At 38.1% G+C, this 12,846-nt stretch overlaps 1 protein-coding gene across 11 annotated transcripts in view; it reads right to left on the bottom strand.

Annotated features, from left to right (window-relative positions):
- NCOA6 (nuclear receptor coactivator 6) overlaps window positions 1-12,846 on the bottom strand; it is a 97,391-nt gene that overhangs the window by 30,369 nt on the left and 54,176 nt on the right. For 4 of the 11 annotated variants that reach the window (XM_033433553.2, XM_033433538.2, XM_033433542.2 and 1 more), the window contains 4 exons: window positions 12,601-12,723; window positions 4,895-5,023; window positions 3,492-4,337; window positions 1,308-1,454 (listed from right to left, as the gene is read on the bottom strand). In XM_033433553.2, the coding sequence (XP_033289444.1) occupies window positions 1,308-1,454; window positions 3,492-4,337; window positions 4,895-5,023; window positions 12,601-12,723 (1,245 nt within the window). The remainder of the gene's footprint in view (window positions 1-1,307; window positions 1,455-3,491; window positions 4,338-4,894; window positions 5,024-12,600; window positions 12,724-12,846) is intronic. The other 7 variants (XM_033433543.2, XM_033433544.2, XM_033433545.2 and 4 more) reach the window with 7 other exon arrangements.

Here is a 12,846-nt window from a genome sequence, read left to right as displayed (position 1 = left end):
CAGATCAAATCCCTGACCCCTTAGAGTCTAGTTGGCAAGAGTAAAATAACAAAGTATTTTCACAGGAAGAAGTAAAAGCTAACAAGAGAAATAATGTAGGGTAGGAGAAGAGAAAACGACAGACAAGAGTAGAGCTCTCTTAGATGGGATAAACAGAGAAATCAAAACAATATGTGCATGTGGGAGGAAGGCACCATATAAAAATATATCAATAAAATAGTTGTGCTTATGTGGAGGAATTATGAATGATTTTATCACCGTTTTAAAACTTCCTATAGAAAACATGAATTCACATAACTCAGGAATTATAGTTTTGCATTAGCAGATAGGGGAAGTCATGCAGTTTGCCCTACCCTTCTCTAAGCTTTCAAGAGGTTTTTTTTTTTTTTAAGTTTAAAACTATTCTCCTTCCTTAGTGATTTATAATTAATGTTGGAACCACATAACTGAACTAACTCCAAGTGGGGATCGGAGTTCAGAAAATATTTGTGCTACCTCAGTCCAAATTTCCTGAATGAGAAAGGGTAAGAGGGTTAGTCATGTGTCACCTAAAAGCAACCAGAAACATGAAGTCTGGGCTTATACAATGTTGCTTACAAATACTTTTTAGCCATTCTGCTCCACACTATTTGTCCTCCTAACCTGTAATGATTAAAGCCTGGTCTTCAAACACCACAGAATTCAGACACTCAGCATATACAATGTTAACATGAACTATAAAGAGATTTTAAAAGCCACAGTTGTTCAAAATGCCATGTGCCTCCATGCCTTTGTACCTATCATCTCCTTTGCCAGAAACACCTTTTGCCCTTTCACTAACTGAGCGGTCAGCAAACTATGGTCCATGGGCCAAATCAGGCCCATTGCCAGTTTGTAAATAAACATGAATTCAGAGTTCAGGAATATAGTTTTGCAGTAGCAGACAGGCAGGATGGAACACCACCATGGTCATTCATTTATGTATCGTCTATGGCTACTTTGGTGCTACAACAGCAAAGGTATGTAGTTGCAACAAAGAACATATAACCTGCAAAGCCTAAAATATTTACTATCTGGTTCTTTTCAGGAAAAAAAAAATGCTGACCCCAGCTCTACCTCAAGTTTTATCTCCTTTCTTTAGGTGGTTCTAGATTCTCCAGACATTTTACCTAATTTCAATATATCAGTTATTGCCCTGAAAGAATAATTATTTATAGGTCTGAAACTAAAGGGAAGGACCAGAGTTTCTATTTCTCTGTATATCCTTGTTGTCTACCTACCTCACAATGTTCAATAAATGCTGGCTGAATAAATCACAGAAAACAAACCTGCATGCTGGACATTTTGATTTGCTTGCAGCTGAGGGGCTCCTGAATTCCCAGGGGTAGTTGCTGTGGTCGAAGGCACCTGACCTTGCATAAAGTTCGGATTGGCCTGTCCTGCTGAGAAGCCAGGTGGGAGGCGTTTAGGCATTCCTTAATAGAAAACAACGAGTAAGGCAGTTACCTAGCAAATTTATACTCTTGCTTAGATGTGGAATGAATAAGGAAGGATGAGCTGCATGAAGTCTCCACTGGCTTAGCTCTCTCTGTCACACTGGTAGGATCTTTAATAAGGTTGGGAAAGATGGTTAAAAAAATCAACACAATCTCTTACATGAGCATTGTCAAAATGAAAAAGAAATACTAAAAAATTTACACTTAGAACATGCCAAGGAAAAGATGGCAATCTGCTCCCTAAATGTGATGAGGCCACGTCACAGCAAGGTTTAGGACTCACTTTTCTGTAATACAATGGACCCCAAAACTTTACATACTTTAACACAGGTACCAAAGGAATCTAAATTCTCTCATATTCACACAAACTGATAAGAACTACTATAAAACAAAGACCTGGGTCCTGATATTAAGCATACATAGGTGATTTTTTTATTTCCATTGAGGGAAATGGATGATAATTTCCTTTGTGGAAAATTTCTCCCCAATATTGTGCTTGTCTCTTTGGAAGAGACGAGAGATCAGAAACAATTCACAGGAGCGTCAAAGTGAGGGTATATTAAATTTATCATTACACCTTCCCCTCAAAAGGATTGCTGAAATACTGACAGCTGTGGTACCAAAAACCGTACTCTGATGCAATCTTACTAAAGTAATATTTTCTTTTATAGGAAGGTTTAATTTCAGAAAACAAATCTGTAATAAGGAGAATCTCAGAACCCACTCATAGTTTATAACATAGGCCTGGATGTGGCCAGATCACCTAGGTGAGCACATCACTTGCTCTATGAAAAGCATTAAGACCTAAGCTCACTTAAAATTTTTTTGTATTAGTCCATTTATTTAAGGGCCAAATTTTCAATGTCCTGAAAAACGCTCTGTAGACAAATATGCATTTGTCCTTTCTTTAGCAGTGACAAGTCCCCATTTGCATGCTTCCATTGTAATTAAATCTGTAATCACATTTGCAGGAGGGACTACCCAGCTTCCACTGATCCAAGGCTAGATGCCCAGAACAGTGAAGTTTGGAGCTGAAACATTCTTGCACTTTCTAAAAACTTCTTAGGATTCAAATATTACCGCCTGCATGTCAGTAAAAGTAATTACAAGAGAGTGAAAAAAGACTGATGAGCAACTTAATTTCACCAGAAATCATGGGAACATGCCTTTGCTATGTTGCACTAAAGATGCAAGGGTTTTTTTCTGGGTAGGCAATGGGTGTCTTTTGGTGGGGGGTATGTTTATCAGATGACGGTATTACTCTCTATACTTTACTGAAAAGCTCCAAGCACATTCATGTGCACTAGATCAATGATTAATAGGAATAAATAATAAACATGGAGATGGATAAGTTTTACTGTAATCGTTTTACCTCTCACACATTAAGCTCCATTGCTTTTTCTTCATACAAGAGGCACCTTACAAAATAAATAAATAAATCTCCTTTAGGTATAACTGGTGGAATTCCCTCTCTAAGGAGCAGGCATTGGCATTATAAAACTATAAAAGTCAATGATTTCTGAACTTATTCCCCTTTATATTTTAATCAAATTTAACAAACACCATGCTATTTTACTAACTAGGATTATCAAAATTGAAAATCAGAAGGGCCTTTTCCCCAACAAAACCCTATTCTTATCTTTTCATTTTTGCTCTATTGCATAATCTTAATGTTTTCAACAGCTGAGTAGCTTAAGCTGTTAATAAAATCCTGTGTCTTCTGGACGTTTTAATTTACTAGAAGAAGATCAAGCAAAAATATTTTGAAAAACAAAATGAACATCTCTATATTGAATTTTACCTGCATTTTTATCCAGAGGGCTAGCTTAAACATAACCAGTAAGATGCTGCATAATGTATCAAGTTAACTAAGTCATATCAAGTGTCACCACTATATCCACAAAACCAAATAATTACATCCTTATTTCACTCCCTCCATTAACTCTAAAAATTGAAGTTCTGCTAAGATCTATCTCTAGTAAATTTACCAACACAAATGGCTTCAGTGTTCCTCACCTCCTAGGCCTGGATGTAAACTCTGTGGCCCCTGATTTGGTGGTTGCTGCTGCATCACCATGAAGTTAGGTGGCACGTTTCCCTGTTGAACCATAGGATTCCGACCCGGAGAGCTGACGGGCTGCTGAAATCCCTGGGGAAGTGGGTTATTTTGAGGTGGCCTTGGTCCCATCTGCTGCTGAGTTTGGTTAACCGTTGGGGAGGATGCAGGGGATCCCTGCTGGAAGGAGGAGGGTGAGGAGGCAGGAGACTTGTTGGTGAGGTGGGGCTGCTGCAGGGGGGCTGGGACCCTAGAGGGCCCTCCCTGCAAGCTCTTCATCTGAGGAGCTGTGAACTGGCCTGGGTTGCTCATCTGAGGAAAGTTTGTATGGGCTTGTGAAGCTTGCTGGCTGCCAAAGGGATACGGAGGGGGAGGGTGGGAAGGTGTCTGTACCGTGGCTAAGGATGGTCTTGCCTGGAGTTGCTGTTGCATTGGGCCAGGCAAAGGAGCCTTCTTCCACCCTTGATTTGCAGTCATTGTGCCCAGAGAACTCTGGGCTGGAGGAGGCTGAAGGGCTCCCGAAGGCAGCTGGTTCCAGCCTGGAGGAACAGGCACCTGAGCTGGGGCAGTAAACTGGGGTCGAATTCCCTGCGGCTGCTGCTGCTGATGTTGCTGTGGGGGTCTTGTCTGCAGCTGCTGCTGCTGTGGCTGTTGCTGCGGCTGCGGCTGCAGCTGGGGAAAATTAGCTGGGTTTAACTGTCTGTTCACAGGGACGGGCTGCATTGGGTGGTGCGGGGGAGCTAAAGATCCTGAGGGATGACTTTGCTGCTGTATATGGAGCCCAGAGAGGAGTGGATCCATTGCATCTGTTTAAAGACAGTCAACAAAGCAATAATTAACTTACTGCAACCTAGATCTTTCAGCAATCCTACAGTCTTGGCAATTCTGCAAATATAGAGTAAAATGTTCTGGGATCATTCAATGAAACATTTGTGAGCACTTGCTATAATGCAAAGCAACTGCCGAGATGACAGAAAGATGAATCTTGTCTAGAAAGAGCTTATGATTCTAAGTGGATATAAGAGCCAAACATAAAATGTGGAGTATCCTCCAAAGCACATTCTGAGGAACTATAAAAAAACAAAACAAATACAGAATTCTCGATCATGGAGTGGCAGGACTAAGTAGGCCAAGGAATAGATTTTTAGGAATAAGAATAATGATAAGAATAATGTGAAATTCTGAGAAGAAATTCTGAGAAGGAAATGATGACTTCCAGCTTTAAGAAACTAGGGCAGATTTTACATAGAAGACAGCATTTAAGCTGAGCAGTTAGGAATTTGGCATCAGAGAGAGGTGAATTTTGTAATGATCTGTGCAGGGAGTTCAGCCTCTTCAATTCTCAAAGATTGGAGGTCAATACCTGACTGAGAAGCAGGGCGAGGAGTCCTGGGCTGCAGTTCTGAATTGGGGCCTGGTGCCATCATGGAAGATGACACATTTCCACCCTGGGGTATCATAACAGTGGCAGGGCTGGTCATCCTTATTAATCCTAGAGAAAAAAAAAAATCCCTAGAATAGAGTACTGGCATTGGCACAATGTTTGTTTTTAATGAACTATTTCAAAAATATAAGAAGGTATGGAAAATTTTTATACCACCATCTACCTTATTTAAATCTACACATTCTACCCTGCCTCCTTCAGATATATATGCAGATACACCAGAAGCTGCCGCCTCCTTCCCAATCTCATTCCATTCCCTCCTTCTTATCTTATATCTGGGGTTAACAGTTCCATGCGTGTTTACCTTTCCTACATACATAAACTGCATTACATTTTTTGTATGCTTTTAATCTTTGTATAAGTGACACCATTCTTCTTCAGTTTCCCTTTTCACTTAATATTATTTTCTGAGATTCATCCATCTTGGCTGCTATAATAGTGCCCCATTTTATGGAACCGATAAATCCATTCTCCTGCTGATGAATACTAACTTTTCATCCTTAGAATTTTGCAGTGTCATGTATTTGTCCTGTATTCCACAGACATGTAAGAGTGTCTTTAGACTATATACTTAAAATCGCTAGGTTTTAAAGTATAAGCACCTTCAATTTTACTAGATATTGGTAAACTACACTCAAAAGCGGTTACGCCAGTTTATACTCTTACTAGCAGTCTGAGGACTCCTCTTGCTCCACATCTTTCTAATTTCTTTTTATTTTTAAAAAATTTTTTGAAGATTTTTTTTCAAGTATTTTACTTAGTTGTTTATTTATTTTTGGCTGATTTGGGTCTTCGTTGCTGTGCACGGGCTTTCTCTAGTTACAGCGAGCAGGGGCTACTCTTCATTGCGGTGCACAGGTTTCTCATTGCAGTTGCTTCTCTTGTTGTGGATCATGGGCTCTAAGTGTGTGGGCTTCAGTAGTTGTGGTGCACAGGCTCAGTTGCTCCGTGGCATGTGGGATCTTCCTGGACCAGGGGTCAAACCCGTGTCCCCTGCACTGGAAGGCAGATTCTTAACCACTATACCACCAGGGAAGTCCCTAAAGATTTTTTTGATGTGGACCACTTTTAAAGTCTTTATTGGATTTGTTACAATATTGCTTCTGTTTTATGCTTTGGTTTTTTGGTCGTGAGGCAAGTGGGATCTTAGCTCCCCGACCAGAGACGGAAGCCACACCCCCTGCACTGGAAGGTGAAGTCTTAACCACTGGACCGCCAGGGAAGTCCCTCTAATTTCTGATACTATTAGACTTTCTAGGATTTAGCGTCTGTGCTCGTAAGTGAAAATAGCCTATAATTATCCTCTCTTCCTGTCCTTTAATTTTAGTATCAAGATTAAAACAACTTCAAAATGAGCTGGAAAGCATCTTTCCTCTTTTTCTATGCTCTGAAATAATATGTGTATCTGTCTTTTAAATATTTAGTAAAACTCACCTGTAAAATCATCTGAGCCTGTGGTTATACTAATTGATTCACAGGGAGACAGATTATTTCAATTTCTTAAGTAGTTATAGATTTTTCATTTGATATGCCTTATTAAGTCAGTTTTAAATTATATTTTCCAGAAAACTGTTTCTTTGCCAATGCTTTCAAATTTATTAGCATAAAGTTATTCATGGAATACTCTTCTTTCCGTTCTTTTTTAAAATTAAGGGATTCCCCTGGTGGTCCAGTGGTAAAGAATCTGCCTTCCAATGCAGGGGATGTGGGTTCGATCCCTGGTCGGGGAACTAAGATTCCACATGCTGCGGGGCAACTAAGCCTGCGTGCCACAACCTCTGAGCTCGTACGCCTCAACGAGAGAGCCCATGTGCGGCAAACTACAGAGCCCATAGGCTCTGGAGCCTGCACGCCACAACTAGAGAGAAGCCTGCGTGCCGCAACTAAAGAGAAACCTGAGCAGACCACATGCTGTAATGGAAAAAAAAAAGGATCCCGTATGCCTCAACAAAGATCCCGTGTGCCGCAACTAAGTCCTGACACAGCGAAAAATAATAAGGAAAATAAACAAATAAATATTTTTAAAAATTAAGATATAATTCACATACTATAAAATACACCCTTTAAAGTGTATGCTTTTTTTCTTTCTTGACATTGCTTGTACCTCTTTTTTATTTGTCTTACCAGGATCAATTTTAGTTGTCTTTTCAAAGAAATATCCTTTGGTTTTGCTGCTCTGTTCCATTGGGTTTTTTAATTCATACTTTACTTATCTCTGCTCTTACCTTTATTATTTCCTTCCTCCTAAATTATTACTTTGCTGTTCTTTTTCTCAATTCTTAAGTCAGACATTTGGCCTGTTAATTTTCATTTGATGTTCTGCTCTAATATAAGTATCTGAGGGCTCAAATTTTCTTCCAAATGCTATACTGTCTACATCTCACAAGTTTTGATATGTACCATTCTCATTATTCCCTTCTAAATATTTTCTAATGTCCATCATGATTGCTTTTTAAAAAATCATTGGGTATTTAGAACATACTTTAAAATTTCTAAAAATATGGGATATTTTAGTTGGTCAGTTTTTTTTTTCTTCTTCTTCTGCTTCTTTGTTTTTGGCCACTGACTTGACTTAATTGCACTGTGGTCAGAGAAAATGATCTGTGTGTTACCAATATTTGGTATTTACTGAAACCTGATGTGGGAATAACATATGGTCAATTTATATAAATGTTACTCTTGTAAAGATTAAGAATTCTTGAATTTTTAGTGTATGGTTTCTGAATATATCCATTATATCAAACTATTCTAATTATATTATTCAAGCTTTCTTTATCCTTACTAGTTTTTGCTCAATCCATCAATTACTAACCCAGGTGTGTTAAAATCTCCCCTAGGATTTGCTATCTATATGAATTCTGACCATTTTTGCCTCACATATTTTGAGGCTAGGTTATTAAGAACACAAAAGTTTAGCTATCTTCCTGAATTCTTCTTTTTATATTATACAGTGGTCCTTTTCATCCTCAGTAATGCTTTTTATCTGATTAAAAATATTGTTATACTCCTTTTTGTTGGTTAATATTCATCTGGTTTCTCTATTTTTCTCTATCCTTTTAACTATGAACTGAGACCTTATGTTTTATATCATTCCTGTAAGAGCACATAACTAAATCTGAGATTATTATTCAATCTATTAATCACTTTCTTTTTATCAGTGCTTATAATTCATTTGCATTTATTGTTAATTACTGGTATATTCTGGTTTATCATTTTATGATACCACTGCTTTTTACCCTTCTTTTTCTATGCTGTTTTCCTACTTTTCCTGAATTTTATTGTATTGTTTTCATCATGCCCTTCCTGTCTACCCCCCCACTACTAGTTTAGAAGCTATACATTCTATTATTTTAGTGATATTTTAAAAATGTCAACAGACATATCTGACTTAATGTCAAAAGACCATATATGATCATCATTATTACTAAATAAGTCAACGCTTATTTAGATTTACCCCATGTTTACCAATTATTTAGCTCACCATTCCTTCTTAGCTCTTAATTCTTCCATCTTAGGTTCAATTTTCTTCTTCCTGAAGTACATCCTTGGGCAGTTCAATTAGCAAGGGTCTGTTAATGGTAAATTCTCTTAGTCTCTTTAAAAAGGTCTTTAATTCATACTACTCTTGATACTATAGCTTTGTTTAAAATTCTGGGCTGTTAATAATTTTCTCATCACTTTGAAAATATTATTCTAATATTTCATGGCTTCCAATGTTGCCACTGAGAAATTAGCTGTGGGTCTGATAATCTTCCCTTTGTAAATAACTGGTCTTTGATTCTGAGTTGCTTTTAACATTCTCTTTGTTTTTCATGCTCTGTAGTTTTACAACTTTGTGTCTAGATGTGAATTTATTTTTATTTGTAGGGCTCAGAATTACTGGACTTCTGAATCTGAGGGCTCATGTCTTTCATCAACTCTGGAAAAATTTCAGCCATTCTCTCTTTCACTATTGTCCCTCCTCAATTTCTTTATCTTCTTCTGGAACTCTTTTCAGATATACATTCAACTTTTCATCTTATCCTTCACTTCTCTTGACCTCTTTCATATTTCCATCTCTTAATTTATTGTCTGCTGTATTCTGGGTAATTTCTTCAAACTCATCTTCCAATTCAGCTGTGTCTAATTTGCTGAATAAGTTATTCACTTCAATAATTTTAAAATTTCTATAAGTTCTGTTTTTCCCCCAAATTCACTTTGTGTTTTGATAGCGCCTTGTCCTCTTCTTAGAATTTTCATAATTTTAAACATGCTGATATTCCTATTATCTAGAATTCTGGAGGGAGGGACTCTAATTTAAATTTTATGAATTTGGAGTAGGCTTTATGAGAAATCTGCAGTGGTTTGGGGTGAGAGCTTCAACGATTATTACCACTTTAGGACCACTTAATAACTTAGCTTAGCTGTACCTGGGTCATTTCAATAATACATTAAATGTCCAACATACATAAGGATAGAGAAGACAATTCTACAACCACCCTTTCTCCCACTCCTCAGCTAGAGCCCAGACCAAGAGAGACAAGTTTTGCATTTGTCTCCTTGTGCCAGAGAGTGAAAATTTTCTAATCTACCTTTTACTGAAAATTCTGGCTTCATGAAGGATTCCTAATTCTAACTACTTTATGTGGACCCAAGGCAAGGCTTCAAATTTTATCCCTCTTGGCCATTAAAACTCAAATTTCTTAGCCCCTGCAGCATCTCCTCATTTGTTTACTGCTATTCAAATTTCTTCTTTGACTTCGTTCTTGCCCTGGGGATTTCCCTTACTGTCTTACAAGCTCAGCTGTGCATTAAATGTTATATTTCATCCAGCATTTTCAGGTGTTTTGTAGTTGGGAGAGGGCAATTAGGTAAATGTTTACCTGTTAAAAATGGATTTGTTTCTACCGGTTTGCAGGGCAGAAACTGAGACACAGATGTAGAGAACAAACGTATGGATACCAAGGGGGGAAAGTGGCAGGGGGGTGGGGGTGGAGGTGTGATGAATTGGGAGATTGGGATTGACATGTATACACTGATGTGTATAAAACTGATGACTAATATGAACCTGCTGTATAAAAAAAATAGATAATAAGAACCTGCTGTATATAAAAAAATTAATTAATAAAGAATGGATTTGTTTCTGAGGAACCCCACCCCATTTTTCAAAGATGGTAATTAGACAGTGAGAAAGTTCTTAGGAGATAAGAAGAAACAGGTTTTCTTAGTCTACAATCAGCTTCCTATCCTCAAAATGTTTAAGTGCATGCTGGCTACATGCTTAGTAGAGATACTATAGAATACATTCCAGCACTATGTGGGAATCTGGACTAGAGCCATGATTCACAACTGGGGGCAATTTCATCCCCCAAAGGGTGTTTGGAAATGTCTGGAGACAGTTTTGGTTGGAAAAACCTGGGGGAAAAAGGTGGTGGTGCTACTGGCACCTGATAGGAGGCCAGGGATGCTGCTGAACATCCTACAGTGCATAGGACAGCTCCCCACAGGAAAGAATTATCAGTTCAAAACATCAATAGTGACACATGACTAAATGACTAGTATGGTATAATCACTAATCTTGGGATTCTATGAGGCTATGAAAAGAAAATAGGCTACGGATTTGGTTTTCATTACGAAAGACTCCTGCTTATCAGTCAACTTTCTGTTGCCAATGCTAAGAGAAGAAAATGGCATTAAGAATAATTTAGTGTAAGACATTCTAGATACACAATTCCAAAGTTATTTATTATTGTTTTAGAGGTTAGTTAAGGTCTCTTTCCCTTGAAAAATTTATCTGTTTAACCAAATGTTAAATTTTGTTTGCATCCACTATCCCAATGGACAACAGAAAAAAAACATTCTTAAAGTATGCTTGGCAGTAAAGAAAGACACCTAGGGGTTAAAATGTTACTGTGACTACAGATCATTACTAATTGATTTTTCCTGAAACTTTACACTGTATATATTATCATAGTGTCCTTCATTAAATACCAGTCTAACCTAATTTCAACCTAAAGCTTCTAAGTTTCCTATGTTGATAATGAACTACCTACACATCACTAAAATTTACACTCACTTTTCAGAGATGCTTAGTAAATATGCCTGCTATTTGCCAGATACTAGGAGAGCTTGCAATTAGTGTGTTGATATTGTTTTAAGAGTCCTAATGTTTTAAGGCTGGAAGAGATCTATAACATTGTTTCTAGGACATAATTAAATATGTTTACAGCTAACTAAGGCTAGTAAATATTAAGACATCTGGCCAGAAATTGAGACCAGAACCCAGATTTCCTGAGTCTCATCCTAGGTCTAGTCTTTCTTTCACTAACTATATGCAACTTGGCTAAACTCTGCCCACTCTTCTTCTGGTCCTGGTTCTTCAGTAGTGGCAACAGCGTCACCTATAATCTCTCATCAAGCTGCCTTAACACCAAATGCTCAGACTTCTATGGAGAACTATATCTTTTAACTCCCTACTATAGGTTCCAGGTTGGTTATTTTATATTTACTATATAGTACTCCAAAACAGCCCAACAACACAGGCCCTGACACATAACAGGAACTCAGTAAATGTTTGCTATATGGCTCAGGGCTCATCCATCTTTAAGCATGAGCTCAAAAGATTATAGGCACTACTATCTCATTTTATAGGTGAAGAAACTGTTGCCTGGAGAGTTACACTGACTAGCTTGAGGTAAACACTAAATGGCAGTGCCAGGATAAAAACCTAGTTCCAATTCTATATGGCCAAGTCTTCAGCTACAGTTCAGAAAAATGGCTTTATAAATTGAGCTTCTCTATTCTGCTGCATTTCTTCAAGAGCTACTGTGGTAGATGGGGAGGTGAATTATTGGGTATAGTTTCAGGTACTTACTCTCCTTCAACCATAGCAGCTGTGCTTTTCTGGCTTATTTGAATAAAAGATCCTGCAGCAGAAAAAGTTTGAAAGCCACTAGTGCTGTGAAAATAGCACTGACCTGGGGAGTTAGAGCTGTGATATTTGCCCACTGCTACTTGACCCAGGGCAAATTCCTTCCTTTCTGTGAACTCCACAGGTTCCTTAGCTTCAAATGAGAGAGCCAACTCAATTCTAATATTCTGTGACTCACAGAATATTGAGTTCAATCCCTAAGAAATTTCAGGACTGCTAAAAAGTTAGCAAAAAATTTATAACTCTCTCAAATTCTGAAGAGATAAAAACACAATATTCCACATACTTCTGCAGATTACACATAAGCATGCAAGAACTCTCAGCTCACAGATTCTCAGTCACAGAGAAAGGTGGGAGTTGGAAAGCTACACTATGCTATAAACACCCTCAGGGTAGAAGATGTTTTATTCAGTTCTACTTTCAACACTTAGCATAGGTCCTGTCATACAATGAAAACTCAATAAATGTTTGCTGCATGGTTCAGGGCTCATCTACCCTTAAGCATAAGCCCAAAAGATCACAAAGACTGTATATGCTCCATGCTCTGTGATTCTAGCCTCCTGAGAGTATAGATTCACGTCTTGCTTTCCTGAACCAATAAACAGAAATGTGTCAGGAACCCCCACCTATCTTGCAGGACCCAAATGATCATACACTAGCAAATAAAGCCAAAAAAGGAAACTAGTAAAATGTCATACAATTGAGTAGATCTCACCTGGACCACCGGCCATGGGAAATCCCGCCTCTATCCTAACTGAATTTCCGGCTCCCATGGGTCCATTCATTCTCACATCTTGGCTTCGGTTCTGAGCCAAAGCAAGGTTGATAGCACCTTCCCCTGAAAATGATAGGTAGGTTAAAAAAGGAAATCATCAGAAGAAGATGCAAATTTCGTTTAAAAACAGATATGCGAGAGCTTTAGTTTTATGTGTTTTTTTTTTTTTTGCAGTACGCGGGCCTC

Source organism: Orcinus orca, chromosome 16 (genome assembly GCF_937001465.1).
Source record: "Orcinus orca chromosome 16, mOrcOrc1.1, whole genome shotgun sequence".
NCBI classification, from domain to species: Eukaryota; Metazoa; Chordata; class Mammalia; order Artiodactyla; family Delphinidae; genus Orcinus; species Orcinus orca.
Note: the sequence above shows the minus strand (reverse complement) of the source record. Positions and strands in the feature narration are given on the sequence as shown.